Raw genomic sequence first — 19,177 nt, forward strand, 5'->3', positions numbered from 1 at the left:
GAAAGAAAGAAGGTCTCTTGTTCAGCACAGTGTGCTGTCTCATCTATATACCGTATACAGTTAGAAGCAATCCTGTAAATCTAGTTGTGAATCTACAATGGTCTGACTCCACAGCAGTTTTTACGACTTCATTTTCAGATTAGTTTCCTCAGGAGCTTTTTGTTATTATGTTACAAAGACCCTCTTCTTCAGTATTAGATCGTAAATAATAGGCTTATCACTGATAATCACAACAGTAGGCCCTCTGCTTTTACACAAAGTGTTGATAAGTCTCCATCCTTCCATCCATCCATAATATTTTCACCTGTGAGCACCATGACTGCAGCAGGGGAAAAAGAATGAAAAAAAATGTGCTGAAATGAATGAAAAATGCTCAGTCAGGTTTTTCACTTAATCAAGTGCGCATGTTTTAACTGTTCCTGAAATGAGATCTAAGTATGCTCAGGGTGCTTTCAGCTATTGTGGTCACTCAAAACCTTTTTAATTTACTCAGGCCTAGGGATGGGTATCGAAAACCGGTTCTTGTTGAGAACCGGTTCCCACTGTTTCAATTCCTTGGAATTGTTTCCCATTTTTGCAAACGATTCCCTTATCGATTCCATTCGCCCCGAATGACATCACCGCGTTGCGGAGCGTCATTTACCTGGCAGGAAACACGGCGCGTAAGTGGCTCAAACGCTCAAAAGTTTGGTTATACTTTACGAGAACGGATGACAACAGGGCAACTTGCAATACTTGCAAAGTAGATACTTCATTTAAGGGAGGAAACACTACGAATATGCAAAAGCATTTGCTCACAAAACACGCGATGACCTTAAATGAATGTCGTGTTTTTAATTCCGCTCCGGACTCGTGAATCTCAACCCAGCAGCAGCGGTAACGTTTGCACGTCCTCTCCCGTTAATGCGGCAGGTAAATAATCAACTAACAGTGCATATTGTGTTAGCGTGTTCTGCCTTATTACAAAACCTGCCATTACTGTGCATTTAGGTGACCATGATGAGAGAGACAGACAGAGTCTGGCTCAGATGTTGGCAGTTCTCGCTGCAGTCTACCGTTAGCGTCTCCTTTCAGGCCAGGATAGACGAATGTCACCGAGCAGTGACTTAAGTTTGTGGTAAAAGGCTGCCGCAGCAGATGCCCCCGATTTTCGGTAAGTGAATGTGTTTAATTGTAGGCAGGGACATTACTGGATATTCTTGTGTAATTGCTACTGAATAATTTATGTTATACTTTGTTATTGCTACAGAAGAATATTTATTTTATTATTTTACATTTACAATTTTTTTTCCTGGGGACCCTGTGACACCCATTGAAGAGCCGTAGGCTGGATCTCTTAAGATCTCACTGTTGGGTTTGTAAGGCCATGTTACTCCTAAATTTCTATCTTGTTCAAAGAGAAGATATAAAAGAAAGTTCTAAGCTATTCAACCTTAGTGTTCTCCTTTTTTAAAAAGAATTGATAAGAGAATCGATAAAGAATCGAATCGTTAAACAGAATCAAAAATGGAATCGGAATCGTGAAAATCTTATCAATACCCATCCCTACTCAGGCCTACAGTCAAAATGTGCATTTGTGTTTGCTTTTGTTTTGTTTTATTTTGCTTTATTATATTTTTGCTGTTTTTACTGTCTTAATACATCATAAACCTACACAGGTTTTTATGTTTTTATCTTCTGTGTTAAGCACATTGACTTTGCAGTTCAAATGCACTATTAAAATAAAATTGCCATTGCATTTTGTAATAGGCTAAACGTGTAGCTAAAGTCAGCTTCATTACTGTCATTTTAATCAGCACATCTAAGAAGTAATTGCATCGTACTTGGATTGTATGCTGTGCATTAATCTTTACCGTTCTTTGGGCTCAACTCCATCTTTCAATGCAGTCAGACAGCCCAACACAACACTATTGTTATCCTGATAGTAGCATTCAAACTATTTCCAAGCTGCTGCTCTACACTGCATCAAAGTTGACTGCACAACCACAATAGCATGTGACAAATTTACCATGACTTAACAAATAAGTAAAAAAAACAGTGGCAGTGCTGTGATTTTAAATTTACATTCTAAATTATCACTCGGAGGAAATTAGGTCATTTATATCTATGTCAGAGAGTTCATCCTGATAGCTGAGAAGAAGGCATCACTGTTACTGTGTTTTGTAATGAGGTCAGTGCTTTTGTGAAGTGCAAGAGAAAAGTAGTTGTGGATGAAAGTTTCAATAAAGCACAGTACACGCCACAAGGTCACAAGTTAAAAATGAAACTCAGGATATCTTCTTTAGTAAACAAACTCCAGGTTTAGTTAAAGCATGTATGTTTTTGTAGGTTGATGTAAATGCAGCGTCCTCATTTGGCCATGATGATGTTTAACCGTCAGTTAAACTATGCACACTTTGAACTGAAGAACTGTTTCATTTCATTTTCAAAAAATGGTTTAATGTGTCTAAATGTTTGTGAACTGAATGTGAGTTTTCACATTTAAAAGAACTGACTGTGGGTGTACACAAACTCCACACAAATACTCGCACATGTTTGGAAGCTCTGACATGGTGAGATGAAGCATGCGCTGCATTACCATGAGGACTGCACTAGAGTGGTTTCCTAGCCTGTGTGTTAGCACAAACACCATTATCTCATAGGCAAAAATGTCCCAGCTGGACACTGTTTACTTTGCTTTGTAAAGCAGGCCACCAAACAGCCAAATGGATCTTGTTATACAAGGTGATTACCAGTAGCTATTTTTATGTTTAATTGCCTCGCAATGTTATACTGGAATCTATTTTTTAAAGACTGCAAAGTAAGTATGCCTTCATAAAATGTTTCTATTATTTTTCAAGTTTAATTTTCCTGTTTCTTACCTTTGCCTGTTACTTCTCTTTATAATTGCACATTGTTAAGCGTTTTAAAAGTGTTTCCTGGAGCTGCATTTAAATTTCAAATCAGGGCTCTAAAACTTCTCCCTCGCATGTGGATAGTCTCTTATATAATAACCTTTTTTTGTGTCAGTGGCCATGACAACGGGACAAGTTAGTCAGGGCCCTCGTGGCTACCTAGCAGCAAATTGAGAGCCATAAGTGGCTCGACTGCTGAGGGCAAGAGCGCATTTGTGATTATTACAAAGGTCACCCTTAAACACAGGAAGGCCCTGTGTTAAACTTCCTGAACTTGGGGTATATGTAAACACAAATGCACGAAACATATGCACTGACACACTTACTTTACTTACATACAGATGTATTTATTAAAGAATAGGTGGAAAAAGATAAGATTTACTGGACTGCCCTGGATCCTAGAGGTGCCTCTTCAAGACATTCAAAGAAGTCCAGTTGCTTTCTTTTCCAGGCTCCTAAAACCTGGAAAGGAAAGCAACTGGACTTCTTTGAATGTCCTGAGAACCTACACAGATATGTAACCAATTCAGGTTGTGTGGCTTTAATCACAGATGAAGCAGACTACTAAATGCAGGTAAAAGGGCCCAGATAGTGACGGTTCACCAAACCATCTTCAACCCCAACATGATGCTAAAATGAAAAATGGAATAAAGGACTAAAGGAAGAGGCAGACAAATATAGAAAGATGCAAAAGGTAGGTGGTGCTGGTTAGTTGAGTCACTACCTTGATTAAGACAACTCAACTAAATCCCAGTTGTCTCTCGACAACATAAAAGTGGCAGCACAAGAGTCTTTGTTTCGGTCTTTTAATTGTCCGCACCTTGTAACAAAGTCATAAAGGCCACGATGCCATGCTAAACCGGGACTGATAACATAGTAAATCTTGTACCTGCGAAATTCCTGTCAACATGTTGGCACGCTCATATATTTTTGCCCCCTAAGCACAGGTCACAGCCTTGTTTTATTAATTCATATTTTCACCATCTTCTTTCAGCTGCTTCCTGAATTATCTACCTCTTCTGTATGTCCTCCTTAATGACATCTATGAATCCAATCTGTTGTCTTCCTCTTTTCTCCTGACAGATTCAACTTCACCATCCATTTTATATTTTTCTATACCTTATCTTGATATCTCCAAACCATCTCAGCCTTTCTTCTTTATCTCAAGCAACTTACCCTGACCTGTCCTGCTGCTATACCTCATTTCTAAAACTGTCCACCCTGGATCACTGTCTACAAAGCTCTTCAGCTCTGTCACCTCCAGGTCTCACTACCGTCTTGTAAATCTTCCCTTTCGCTCTTGCTGCTTTCCTTCTGTCACAAACTGTCCTGCCTGCACTCTCTTCTTCACCTCTCTAGTGTACTGCCCATTGCTTTGGATGGTTGAGTGCAGGTTTTTAAGGTAAGTCATACTTTTGATATTTGTTTTTATTGAGTTCAACTTTTACATCAAAGGGCCTTTCCATTGCATCATCAACTGTATAACACTCTGAACTGTTGATCAATTTTGTCAAAATTTTTACAGCTCACAGGTACATGCAATAAATTAATGCATACATTACATGGGGCGCCTCTGTCAGTGCGCCCCAGCGTGGCTGTGGCTACAAGGTAGCTTGCCATCACCAGTGTATGAATGTGTGTGTGAATGGGTGGATGACTGGATGTGTAAAGCGCTTTGGGGTCCTTAGGGACTAGTAAAGCGCTATACAAATACAGGCCATTTACCATTTACATATTAAGTATTAATGTATAAGAATTTCAGAGACATGCTCAGCAGTCATTTTTACTGTTTACTCTTTAAATCTAAGGTCAACCCAGGGACTGAAGCGTTGTCGACACATGCCCGGTGATTGTAATTTATACTTTTAAACTGCATATTTACAGCTTTACACAATGACACAAATAAGTATACATATTCATGTCTCTGTTCATGCTTTTAGTGGTGCATCTGTACAGAACTTAATGGCTCTAACTGGCATAAATTGATTTTTGATATATAAATACACCACATGGAATAGATTTTTCCAGGGGTCATTTGCTGCTTGTTCTAGTGTAAATGTACTGTAACTTTATACCAAAGCCAGTTAAACCCCTCAGCCTGTTTTATAAGCAAGAATCAATGTAGCAAACGACACCATCTAAACAACAGACATATACGAGCACACCTTAGTGAAGGACGTTCTTATGTCTTTGGTTTATACGAGGGAAAATAGGAAAGGGAAAAGTAACTGTGACTACAATAAATCCACATTGCTATAAGAAAGATTGTTTTTGGCTTTTCAGGCATTCATACTTCTCACCCTGTTATCTCTACTTCACTGCAGGCATACATGTGTTGTTTGCGATATGCAATCTTAGCTGGAGTAGTGTGTGACAATGGTGTCAAATATTTGGGTTTCTGTAACGGAAGATGTTGTGATTTATGACTGAATCCGAATACGGCTTGTAAAGAAGATCGTTTTTTCTATGAGTCACTGATTGTTATCACAAACAAAATCCTACTGAATATGCTGCATGTGTCTTGCACTCCTGATATGCCTGCTATTGTCTCTGTGGGTGTTAGATGTTATAAGATAATGTATGACTCTATTTGTTCTTCTGGAGAATACTCGGTGCCCATAAATTATTCGGTTCCAGACAACAAAACACACACATTTTCTGGGAAATAATTCACAAGTTCACACCCATGAGAGAGACATACAGAGCAGGGCTATTTTTAGAGAGCTCTGGCCATGCATAAGCGCTGTCCACTAGTAATTGCATCATATAGGTATGTCATCAGGAACAGAGTAGTGCGGTGTAAGGACGGTATTGCAGCAGAAAGCGATGCTCGGCCCAAGGCTGTGTGCTGCAGTGTAGAGGACAACGTTAAAGTGTTTAGTCTACTCACTGCACTGGTGGTGCCATCTGTGTCTGTTAGCCTCTGGTGCAGGTCAAACCAGACCGTCTGCAAGGAGAAGCACAACAACAGCAGCAGCAACATGTCAATCTACAAGACCAACGACAGCAACTACTACTACTACTACTACAACTTGAAGCACACATTAGCAGCTCACAATGAGGATTTTCTGGACATGCTGCAGAGACAGGCACAGAAGGAGGACATGTATTTTACAGATTAAGATAGGGAACGAGGAGGAATTGGAGAGAATCACTGAGAGAAGCAGACATGAAAGATGTAAACATGGAAGACAGAAATCCCCAATCCTGTTGAACATCACGGGGAAGAAGATAGACGTGAAAGCATTTAGGGGAGTTGTTGTTTCTTCTTTTAAAAAGTTACTAACCTTCTAGTTCCTTAGTTACAAAGTCTTGCACGGTTCTTTTTCTTTTTTTTACATTTTACACATAAGGAAACAAAAGACGATCTCTCACTTCTAGCTCTCTGACACTAGACAGTCTCTAAAAAAAGCCTGAAAGCAGAGTTTAGTTTCTGACCAAACACTTTTAGGGACGTCCTGTGGCTTCCTGTGCCAGAGACTACTGAGCCTGAAATAGGACAAAAAAGGGTTACCAGTCAAAAAGTCAACACCCCCTGAGCAGTTGAATATTCAAGAAGAAGAAATGCAAACAAAGAGCAGAATGTGTTTTACAGTGTAGCGCTAGCAAGAACTGGTAATAATCCCCTAGGCCCTCAGCTATCTTTTAAAATTTCCACCTGAACGACATCCCCAACTGGAGCGACTATAAAGCCAAAATGAACATCCTTGAGCTCTATGGATGAGAGATACTTGGGAGAGCCTCAGTTCACACCAGCAAGCCAAAATATCTGTACAACTCGGGCAAAAAATAGTTTTTCGTTTAAATTTCTACCCAATCACGACTGTGAATCAGAAAATACATAACCTCGTAGCAATGAGCCAGTAAACTTTTTCTCATCCTGTGCATTTTACAAAGGCCAAAAAACAATCAGACCATACTTTAGATAATGGGCATTGCTCTTACGAGACAGCCATGCTTCAGGGGACGGGTTTAGCAAAAGGTCAATTAAGTGAAAGGCACGATTAAATTAAGTTCAAATATATCCTTCAGGCAAGACAGGAGCAAAGCCAGGTGGCACAATAGTATAGTGACTGTGTACAACGATGGCACAACATTGATTTTCAGTTTTCCCCTCCACTTTCACTGCCTGTGAGCAAGCGTTATATAAACCCGCTCTAATAAATCACAGTAAGCGCTGCAGGTGTCTGTCACCAAGGTGACTGATGACTAGCACTGTTTGAATAGTGTCTGTGGAGCTCCGAGGGCAACTGAGACTTTTACCAAACTCAGCAGGATCACGGCGTCCGGCACAGTGGGCAGGTGACACGCAGACACTCACACATACCAAATCCTAGGATGAATGATTTAAACCTAATGTGACACAGTATGGTCACAGCTGGACTGAAATGAAAGGTGCCGTGTGTTGTTGGCTGTTCAGTACATAAAAGACTCACTGCCTGCTATTTTCCTTACTGCACATGCTACACTGAAAGACATTTTTGTGAAACAGCTTTGTTTACCCATTGCTGTTTTCTTAAAAGTGCTTTACAAAGCAGCAGTACTAATGGCATGCATTCCATTAAACCTGCATTAACATTTGTTTTCAGCAATGCAAGCTCACTAACAAGCTCTTCTCACAATGCTAATGTGTTACTGCCTCACAAAAACGATATAGCTAACATGTTAGCATTCACTTGAGTTGTGAGTCTGCCTGCTTAGCAAATTAAGGTCGAATATTCAGCCCTCTGTTTATCCTCACTAATGTTCTGTTTGAACTGCACTACATTTTGTCAGATAAGATTAGTTTAGGCATTTACAAATCAAATCAGCTGCTTTCTTTTACACCCTGCATCACTTGGAAGATGTTTCCAGTAAAAAACTGCCAAAACATGATCTAAAAAAGGTTTAAATAATATTAACTTTTTTATGTTCTTAAGAAAGATAGGAAAGATGCTCAATCAGCCAGGTAGGGAAATCCCAGGAAGTTTCGTCACTCATCCATCAGGTTTAGGTGACTGGAGGTTTCCTTAAAATTTGCATAGAGAGCAAAATTAGCACCACTGACCAACTGACCAGCTCTGTTTCGTGATCATTAGTATGCAAACTGTTATGACCATTGATCAGTGGCCATGAGAATCATTCATAGAGAGTTGGGGAATGGCAGCAACCACAGCATTGTAAGATGGCGAAAGATATGAAACCTGCAGTTAGCTGAGACTGAAGAAGTCATCTTTGAGGAGTGAAGAAAAGTTTCTCCAACTGATTCCATCAGCTCAGTTGTCTGCTTGGGCTTCTATTGGTCATTTGCATGCCGTTGCTTCTATCAGGGAAACAGGAGAGGGTAAATTCTGACATACTTTCTTATTGGCGAAGTCTTGCAGTAATGCATCTGAGATAGTTCAATAATAGATTCATATTTTGTAATATATCTATATTTTTGCTAAAGCACTTTCTGGATGGATGCAAAATGCATTTTGTTGCCTTGTACTTGTGACATGTGTAATGATAATAAAGTTAAATTCCATTCTATTCTATTCTAAATCTTGTCCCAGATGAACACCGATAAGCCTTCACTCATGCATGTGATCCTTTGTTGCTACAAAACTACTGATCTTCAAGTTGGATAGGAAAAACACAAAAGTACAAATTTTAAGCTAAATGCATTTCCCCAAAATATACTTAAGATAAGATATAATTACCTTTATGTTTTAGTACGCAGGGGAAATCAAGATTCAGAGTATATATTTGATTGAATGAATGAATATTCTTTATTGTCATTGTCACAGGTACAATGAAATTGAAAGATGTCTCTGGTCAGTGCAACATCACAAAAGATAAATACTTAAAAACTATAATTAAATACTTAAAAACTATAACTTGTAATTGAAACAAAGTTGTTTTAGTGGAAATATTGTAAACAGATTCACTGTCTTAATTAGCAAAATGTTTGCAGCACTGGTTACCTTTTACATGTCTTGCAGTTAATGAGCAATGTCAACTGACATCTAGAGTCACGTTTGTGTTAAGTCAGGGTATGATTTCCATTCTTTTCTTTGCCCATATTGCACACAGTCAAAGAAAATTTGGTTATCTGTGGTATATATATGTTCACATATATATGGTATATATGTGGACAACCACACCTTTTAGTCTTTCAATTCAGGTGATTTCAGTCCTGTTGTTACAGGTGTAAATAAATCAAGCACCTAGCTATGCAGTTTGACTTTACAAACATTTATGAAAAATTGAGTTGTCGTAAAAAGGTCGCTGAATTTGAGTGTGGTATTGTATTAGGATGAAGAAATTTCATCCTTCCCATATATTCCACGGTCAACTGCAAGTTGTACTAATGCATTTCGGAACGCCAACAACTCAAGTAAAATTCCAGAGTGGGATCACAGAGTGCATAGGAGCTTCATGGCATTGGTGTCCTTGTTTGTGCAGCTCCTGCAGGTGTAAGCCGTAATTGGTCCAGTACTTTTATCCACATAGTGTATATGTCTGCATCTCAACATGCAAACTGAATGCGATGTGTCCTAAATGTGGAAAATTTTGAAGATGTTAAAAATTTTGAAGATGTTGCAGATTATAAGACAGAACTGTAATAGTTTACTATTTTTTCACATTCAACTTGACAGTAATTTTAAAAAATAGTTAAAAAGTGAGCATAAGCATTGCCATTTATGTGGCTATAATCAAGTTATCAAACACAACATCACATACTTTTGCTGATAAAAGGAGAGATTGCATATGAGCCTCTACAATGAAAGCTCATTATCCTAAGAGGGATGTTTTCAAGGGAAGCAAAATTTCCTGGTCTGTGGTGCACGGAGACTAATAAATGATGATATTTTGTAAGTAAGGAAAAAGGATGACAGTAGGAGAATGTGAAACTAAGACTGAGCAACAGAGGCTCCATGATTTTGCCACTTTAAGGAGGGTTTGTAGGTAACAGGATTTCCTGTGATATCCAGGCAAAGGGGCCAAAGTAAGACACTATTTTCATCTCACCATGTACAGCATCACTCAGTGTGTAGCTGGCTTATTATTCATTGAGTAAACAATTCATGATTCACTCCGACGCAGTGTGATAATATCTTCTCCTTCCAGACACCTGCACAGTCTTAATACTAAAACTTGTGCAGGTAATACTCAACAAAACAGAGAGGCAAAGACACATTTAAGACACCTCCACAAAGCTTTTGTTTTGATCCAGTATGATTTCTGCAGTATTCTGTACAGCCCTCTGTAAATTTAATCCAGCAGAAAATGCCTATTCATGTGCTTTTCTATAGCTCTCATTATTCTGAAAGCTCATTTTCCAACAGAAAAGTTTGGTGACCTATTTTCTTTTTCACGTGCAGCGGATTTCTGCTGTTCCCTGTTGTTGGTCCAAGTGTAATTATACGAGTAATTTGTCTTCTTTTCTATTCTGAAATCAAAATTTTATCAAGGTGGAAAATTGATTTCAGCAAAACCTCCAAAATAAAAGGCATCACACTGAATTGAAAACAGATACGCAAATTATTTTAGATTTCTAAGTAAATGAAATTTACGCAGTACTAGTATTGCTTGGAAACTTCTAGTTACTTCTAGTTACCCCAATTTGTGATCATTTCAGATCTCATTTGGCATCCTAATCATGCGACATCCAACACCAGTGAAGAAAGGATAAAGAAAAGAGAGAGAAGAGCAAAGATGTACCAAAAACACTGAACAAAGACAGCGGTGCCACATCTGCTGTCTGGAAGTCTTTGGCTGTTATCTTCTAGCATTAATGTGGCATTATGTCCACCTGTTAAGTAGAGACTCTGAGGCCTTGTCCCAGTGTTTAAGTTTTGTTCACAGAGCCTTCAGTCGATTATTTATTATTTTTCGTGTGTGGTTTTATTTAATTTATGTTTTATTTCTTTTGCATGGTGACACTAAAGTGTTTTATATTTGATAGTAAAACTGACCATTATGAATATAATGCATAAAAATAATGCAACATACCATTAAACCGCCTGAATCTTATAAAATTCCATGAGAGAGTGATATTATACCCCTCTCGTCAAACTGACAGGTCATTAATTATTCATGAGCTCCGGAAGCTCCGGAAGTAATTAAATTATTCATGAGCTCCGGAAGTAGGAAGTAATTAAGTAATAAAAATATGATATTCATAAAAATATGATATTCATAAAAATATGATATTCCTAAAAATATGATATTCATAAAAATATGATATTCATAAAAATATAATTGATTATTTAGAAAGTTTCTTATATATCAAAAAATAGCATTCTTTTATTTCTTTAAGCAATTAAATTTTTATTTTTATTTTTTTATGCTCAAAAAACGCCATCTGGTGGCGGGTCAGTGTGTGTGTGTGTGCGCGCGCGCGCGCCCGAGGCTGTGTGTCTGTGTCTCCGGACCGTGCTCTCTCGGGCTCCGTGCTCATGTGTTTAAAAATGTATTAAACCATATTAAAATTGTTTAGTTAAACTTGTGCTTTTGTAACGTTCAGTATGGCCACAAACACATGCTGCATGCCTTGGGGGAAAACTTTATTTCGATTTATATGCATTTGTAGATTTAGAATAAAACTCATACTCAGAAAAAACTCGCGATCCCCTAACCCTAACCCTCCTTAGAAACATAAGCAGGGAAAACTCCTTAAAAAACCCTCCGCGATTTCTCCAAAACCCTACAATAACTTGTTAGCTACCCCTCTATTCCCAAAACCTTATATTCGATAACAGGGAAAATCCTGAAAAAATCCTTAGTCTTTTTTCTCAAATTCAGCGCCCCGCGGCTCCCTTCATGCTCAGCCAAACAAAGCCAAAACTCCTTTAAAAAAAAAATTCTCCGCGATTTCTCCAAATCCCTAGAATAACTTGTTAGCTACCCCTCTATTCCCAAAACCTTATATTCGATAACAGGGAAAATCCTTAGTCTTTTTTCTTCAAAAACTTCCCTCTTACTAGTGTAAGGTAGTGACTGGAATAAGTCACAAGGTGTCGCTGTTGAGCTGCATATATGGTGTAAATGTTAGCAATTTTGGCCATTCGTCCTCTGCAGGACACCGTACTTTAGATTTCTTGTTCGCGCGGGCGCCATCTTGGGTCAGTGTTTGCTGTGATTTGCGAAGGGCCAGCAGCAGAGTTGGAGTGGTGTTTGCCCCTGCTTCCGAATAAACGGCGCGGTCCGAGCCACAAATTGAACACCTGTGTCCGACTGGTCTCTCTGCGGTGCACCCCAATCCAACACAATTTAACACAACGCAGAGTCCGGGGTGTAGGGAGGCCCCTGCACTGGTTGGGTTACACTAGCAACCTCTAAAATTCAACGCACACTCTAAGTTCTACCTCGCTCTTAATCTCCGATCCACAACTTCTTGCAGAGCACAATTTTTTCCTGCTTGTTCGCTCCCCGCTCTGCTCCCGAATGCGCTGCTTACCTCGTTCGAAATTTGCGCCGGAGACCAACTCCCCCCCTTACTTCGCCCCGCTGCCAATCACATAACTATTGCACCGCTCCCTTCGCACCCCGGTTAGCCAATCCGCTCCAGGTCCGATTTTTATGATCTCCCGCTCAGGTTAAGACTACCCCCGAGCTCCCACAAGACCCCTGCCTTCAGCCATATCAACAACTGGAACCGCTCAGACTGCTTGCGAGTTCGCATAGGGAGCGGCCGATTTCAACAGCAACTTGCGTCTCTTTCCTTATCCGCATATCATTCGGTAAGTGTTAATCTTCCTCTCTAACTACATTTTTGCATTTTCCTTTTTACCATTCTGTCAATCCTTTCATTTAAAAAAATAAATAAATATCACAATGGTTTGTAACAGGTACAATACACCATCCATCCATCCATTCGCCTCCACTTATCCTTTTCTCAGGCTCGCGCGGTGCGCTGGAGCCTATCCCACGTACAATACACTTTAAAATATATATAAGCTCCACTTTTAACTCCCGTAAAAGTTTATACATTACATGTCTACATCACCTATCATGGCCTCATCGGGTATCTCATATCATCTTGTTATTGTTATGTTATGCTCCTTTGATATTTTGCTAGTTTGCGTGTTTTAAAACTCTTTTTGTTTTTCTTTATATTTTTAGACCCAGATGTGTTAACCTGATCCCTGCGAAACACCAGCTCTGCGTGGATTTTGACCGCGAGTGACCGGATGTTGTTTCCGGCCTGAGGTTGCCTGAAATGCCGTGAGGCTCGTTTGAAAGATTGCGCCCGAGACCAACTCCGCCTCCAAGGCATGCCTACCTTTAGCTGCCACCAGTGAGATATCAGAGCCGGGCTCCACATATCCAATCAGGAGCACGAGCAAGACAGCTTTTGCAGACTCTCCAGAAATATACAAGTCCTTACCAACTGCTCTGCAACCCAGTGTTTCTGGTCCCCTCACTAACATCGCTTTTTGAGATATTTTTTATGAACCACCAAAAAAGCAATTTTACCCCACAGACTGGGTCTGAGGGCAGCAGCGGGGACAAATGATTGTAATGAAGCGACGGACATTTCATGGCTGGTCTTGCATAATCGTGAGTTATTATGTCATATGGTGATAAGTACATAGTTTTGCAAGAGGCATACAAGCACTGTGGAAAAAGTAATCATAAAACTGTTTTTGTGAACACCCTACGTTATGCTTTAAAAAATGTGATACATGTAATGTGATCATCAAAGAACATGATTTTTTTAAAAAAAACTTTTATTCTTATGCTTTTAAAGTATGTCAGATTATCTTAAAACACTTATTTGTATGTTATAATGTTTTTCTTACACCATGTGTAATTTTTATAGACACCTTATTCATTGTATCAATGTGTAATTATGTATCTTTTGATAAATAAATAAAATATTTAATCTTGTATTTGTGTACTTTCTGGTGATTCAATAAAAAATTAGTCACATATCGCTCTGATAAACACAGATGGCTGAAAGAAATGTTTGATGGAACAAAGGAAACAAGTGTCTTGCTGCTAAACTTTTAAGTCACCATGGTTTAAATGAGAAAGTCTGTATGTAAAACATGAAAAACTCCATATCAGTGATATCTACAAAGGTGTACTCATTTCTTTGTAATGGTGGTGTACTCATTTCTTTGTAATGGTACTTTACTGTTCCAATGAAACAAAAAGAAAATCTCATTTTTAAAGTACATTTTTCGGCCATCCTGACCTATTTTCAGGGGCAAGAATGTTGATGTTAGACTGTGTTTTAAATCAGGTTGTGTTATGTTATGGTGAAATTTAACTTGTTCTTTTGTGTAATTGCACATGGCCCAGCAAAGGACCCCTTAGTAAGCTGTACAGCATAAGTTTTCAATTCACTTTTGTCAGAAAACTTCACAGTATGAGAAGTTACAGCACAGTTTCTCCAAACGTGTGGTTCTTTTTCAGCCAGCGTGCTTTTAGAGCATCTACATTAGCTCATGTAGTAAAAGTACAATCAGTAAGTGTACTTTAACATTTGAGATTCCGAGTCACTCTTGCTTAGATCATGTGAACTATATCATGAACCTTTTTTTGTATAATGCATTAAACGTGTTCAAATCAGTTTAGTTAAAATAAATTGAAAATAATCTAGAGACAAGCAACTCCTTTTTAGCTTCTGTTATGTATTTACCTCTCACACCTTAATCTAGATGTTAGTGTTCTCAGAGTTAACATGTCTCATGTTGCCATGTTGTATTTCTAATACCCAGCCTCAGTGTTCGCCCTGTTGACCCTCAAATCCAAACACCAATGATCTAGATATTCACAAAATTCATAAGGAGATTCTTAAGGTCTTAAGTTTTGTTGTTTTTATGTTTTACAAAAAAAAAACTTCACATTTTTTATATTTTTAAACGAAAGTGACATGCAAGGATATTTTTCTTTAGTGATGTTGCTTCAGCAATCTCAAATACTAATTATTCTGGGAATTTTTATGGTCAAACTATGTGATTTTCCAAATGTGTGTGTGTGGAGTAAAATGACCTTGTTCTTATGATGTTGTCACCGTGAATCATTTAGGATTAACAACACAAATTGTATCGATAGCAGAAACAGTCTTATAACTTATAATTCTCACACGTTACCGCTAGTTTTACAAACGCAGTCTTCTTCAGCTCTGTTTATGTAGCTTTTATGAAACTGATTTTCCATAGTACAAGTAGAATTTAATTTTTCTTTGCTCTCCAGTATAAATGCAATAATTTGCAGGCTTTTTACTGAAACTCTCACAATGCAACACTCAATGCTCAGAGCTTCATATATCAACAGCTCTGAAAATATCTTCTTTTTTAAAGTAATGTAGGACAGGATCTCTCACTCTCTGTGTCTCAAAAAAACCCAACTAAACTGGCAATCACCACTAAACAAATGAAAGTAGTTTATGGCTTTTTTATCAGCTGCATTTCTTTCATTTATGTATTGATCCCATTGTTTATTGGTAATGCTTTTAGGTCACTGTTTTAGTATGTCTGCCTCACACTCCATTTAAACAGTTTAACAGATAGTGGGGTCTGGTAAGGAAGTTGGGGGGAAGCAGACAACTCCACAGGAAGAGTCTTTTTGTCTTTTCTCCACTGTAAAAGATAGCAAGGCAGTGTGAAACTTTCTTTGCGGGAAAGACAAAACTGAGAGCCATGCTAGGCTCAGTGAGAGACTCTGCTCACCCCTCTGCCCCAGCGATGGCAGTCCCTCACCAAGCTCGATTTCTGTTCTTTGTCTTGATTAAAGAATGTTAGCTACCGCTCATCGCTTGTCTGCAGGCTTTATTAAATGGAAAACTTCCACAACAACCTCTAAACAGTGGTTTATGGCTTTTTGTCACCTGCAACACCATGTAACACTTGGATGTTAGATTCTTTTACCAGTCAGTGTTGTTAGCCCCAACCCCCAGGCTCCAGCTGTCTGAGCTCTAACCCTGGCTGCCAAATGTCCCCCTGAGGCCTTTGTGCCTTTTACCACCAGACTAAGTTTGTAGTCCTATCTACTAATATTATTTTATTTTTTTATTATAGCACAAGGTTCAGTTAGGTTACTACTTTGACTTCCTCAATTTGAGCACATTTCTGACCCGATACTTTATCAAGCTTTTACTCGAGTGTTTTTGACACTAGCAGCTGTACTTCTACTTAAGTGAAAATTGCCTGCAATTTTGCCACCTCAGTTGCCACTTTTCTGGAGTTTGTACACTTTTTATATTGAAACGTTCAACGTTTTACGTGTTATCCTTGATCACAGTTCTAAACAAGTTAACTTTCTTCACTTCAAAGTAACCCAAAAAAAGAAACTATATGTCCAGTTCTCTTTACTCCAAACCTGGTTTAAGGCTATGCTGTTGTTGTGATATGGCCATACAAATAATATTAAGTTTAATTAATCTTAAAAAAAAATGGCTGCTTCATGGCTACCTGTTCAGAGAATTTGCAGACTTTTATGGAAACTGTCACAATGTAACACTCTCACTGTCAAAACATGGTTGATCCATGTTTCTATGAACACTGATTAATATATCAACAGCTCTGAAAATCCTTTTTTTTAAAGTAAAGCAGAACAGGATCTCTGTATCTCTAAAAATCCCAACAAAACTGGCAATCACCTCTAAACAAATGGAAGTAGTTTATGGATCTTTATCACCTGCAACACCATGTAACACCTAGATGTTAGACTCTTTTACCATCACATTTGCAAGGGTTTATGTGTTATCCTTGATCACAGTTCTAAATAAGTTAACTTTGCTTGACATAAAAGTAGCCCAAAGAAGACAAATATATGTCCAGTTCTTTTTTACTCCAAACCTACTGATCGGAAAACATTATGTGATGCTGGAAGTTTTCATCCTATCCATCTGCAAAACAAGTTTACCTGTAAGCCAACACATTAGACGTAAGCAAATTTGTGAAATTCCTGAACAATGTGCTTTGTGGAGTAGCAGTAGTACTAGAACTAGTACTAGTAGTCCTAGTATTCTGCAGCAACCAGGCTTCAAGAGTGATCACTCTTCTGGCTTTCAAATGGTGAAAACATGTCACAGTCTTAACCGCAAATCAGAAATGTTGGTAAATTTAAAAAGGAATTTAAACGTCAGCTTTGACATAGACACAGACTTTATTAATGCCACACTCAGGAAATTCACATGTTACACATGATTTAGCTCACCTGCTAAATCCCCAGAGCAATAACCCCATCAGCATCATTAGCCTGAGTGTTGATCCTCCAGGTGAGTGAGTGGAGTTGTGTGTGTGTGTGTGTGTGTGTGTGTGTGTGTGTGTGTGTGTGTGTGTGTGTGTGTGAGATCAGAGGTGAAGCTGCTTTCTGCAAAGTCTCATCAACAACATCTTTAGAAACAAACATCAACAACCAGGAAGAGTCTAAAAGCACTAAATATGAAACAGACCATTTACCATACCCAACACTGAGCTCCTGCACAGTCAGATGGAGTGAAACATAATGTCCCAGTGGTGTTCTGTTGGATTTAGCAGGTGAGCGTTGTTGCCAGTCAAAACCTTTTTGGAAACTCTTTACAAGAATCAATGTAATTATTTGTTTTACTTGAATCAAATGTATTGGTTTATATACCTGAAATAAAACTTTTTTTTGGAAACCCGTTACATCAAATAAAACTTTCTTGGAAAAGCATTGCAAGAATCAATCGAGTTATTTGTTTTACCCCATTCAAATCTATTGGTTTCATTACATCAAATTAAATAATTTTGGAAACCCGTTACATCAAATAAAACTTTCTTGGAAAAACTTTACAAGAATCAATGTAATTATTTGTTTTACTTGAATCAAATGTAATGGTTTATATACCTGAAATAAAACTTTTTTGGAAACCCTGTACATGAAGTAAAAGGTTTTTGATCTTGTAAGTTCTGGCTTTAATATTTTCAGCTGATAAAGTGAACTTCATACAAACTCTGTGTTAGAAAAAACAGTGACCTAAAAGCATTACCAATAAACAATGGGATCAATACATAAATGAAAGAAATGCAGCTGATAAAAAAGCCATAAACTACTTTCATTTGTTTAGTGGTGATTGCCAGTTTAGTTGGGTTTTTTTGAGACACAGAGAGTGAGAGATCCTGTCCTACATTACTTTAAAAAAGAAGATATTTTCAGAGCTGTTGATATATGAAGCTCTGAGCATTGAGTGTTGCATTGTGAGAGTTTCAGTAAAAAGCCTGCAAATTATTGCATTTATACTGGAGAGCAAAGAAAAATTAAATTCTACTTGTACTATGGAAAATCAGTTTCATAAAAGCTACATAAACAGAGCTGAAGAAGACTGCGTTTGTAAAACTAGCGGTAACGTGTGAGAATTATAAGTTATAAGACTGTTTCTGCTATCGATACAATTTGTGTTGTTAATCCTAAATGATTCACGGTGACAACATCATAAGAACAAGGTCATTTTACTCCACACACACACATTTGGAAAATCACATAGTTTGACCATAAAAATTCCCAGAATAATTAGTATTTGAGATTGCTGAAGCAACATCACTAAAGAAAAATATCCTTGCATGTCACTTTCGTTTAAAAATATAAAAAATGTGAAGTTTTTTTTTTTTGTAAAACATAAAAACAACAAAACTTAAGACCTTAAGAATCTCCTTATGAATTTTGTGAATATCTAGATCATTGGTGTTTGGATTTGAGGGTCAACAGGGCGAACACTGAGGCTGGGTATTAGAAATACAACATGGCAACATGAGACATGTTAACTCTGAGAACACTAACATCTAGATTAAGGTGTGAGAGGTAAATACATAACAGAAGCTAAAAAGGAGTTGCTTGTCTCTAGATTATTTTCAATTTATTTTAACTAAACTGATTTGAACACGTTTAATGCATTATACAAAAAAAGGTTCATGATATAGTTCACATGATCTAAGCAAGAGTGACTCGGAATCTCAAATGTTAAAGTACACTTACTGATTGTACTTTTACTACATGAGCTAATGTAGATGCTCTAAAAGCACGCTGGCTGAAAAAGAACCACACGTTTGGAGAAACTGTGCTGTAACTTCTCATACTGTGAAGTTTTCTGACAAAAGTGAATTGAAAACTTATGCTGTACAGCTTACTAAGGGGTCCTTTGCTGGGCCATGTGCAATTACACAAAAGAACAAGTTAAATTTCACCATAACATAACACAACCTGATTTAAAACACAGTCTAACATCAACATTCTTGCCCCTGAAAATAGGTCAGGATGGCCGAAAAATGTACTTTAAAAATGAGATTTTCTTTTTGTTTCATTGGAACAGTAAAGTACCATTACAAAGAAATGAGTACACCACC

General features: G+C 38.0%; 1 protein-coding gene across 1 annotated transcript in view; it reads right to left on the reverse strand.

Annotated features, from left to right (window-relative positions):
- Positions 1–19,177, reverse strand: part of necab2 (N-terminal EF-hand calcium binding protein 2) — a 154,804-nt gene that overhangs the window by 34,909 nt on the left and 100,718 nt on the right. The window contains exon 9 of the mRNA XM_085358600.1: positions 5,785–5,841. Within this exon, the coding sequence (XP_085214726.1) occupies positions 5,785–5,841 (57 nt within the window). The remainder of the gene's footprint in view (positions 1–5,784; positions 5,842–19,177) is intronic.

Source organism: Diplotaxodon limnothrissa, linkage group LG7, assembly GCF_057381915.1.
Source record: "Diplotaxodon limnothrissa isolate DT_005_m linkage group LG7, D_limnothrissa_male_GT1.1, whole genome shotgun sequence".
NCBI lineage: Eukaryota > Metazoa > Chordata > Actinopteri > Cichliformes > Cichlidae > Diplotaxodon > Diplotaxodon limnothrissa.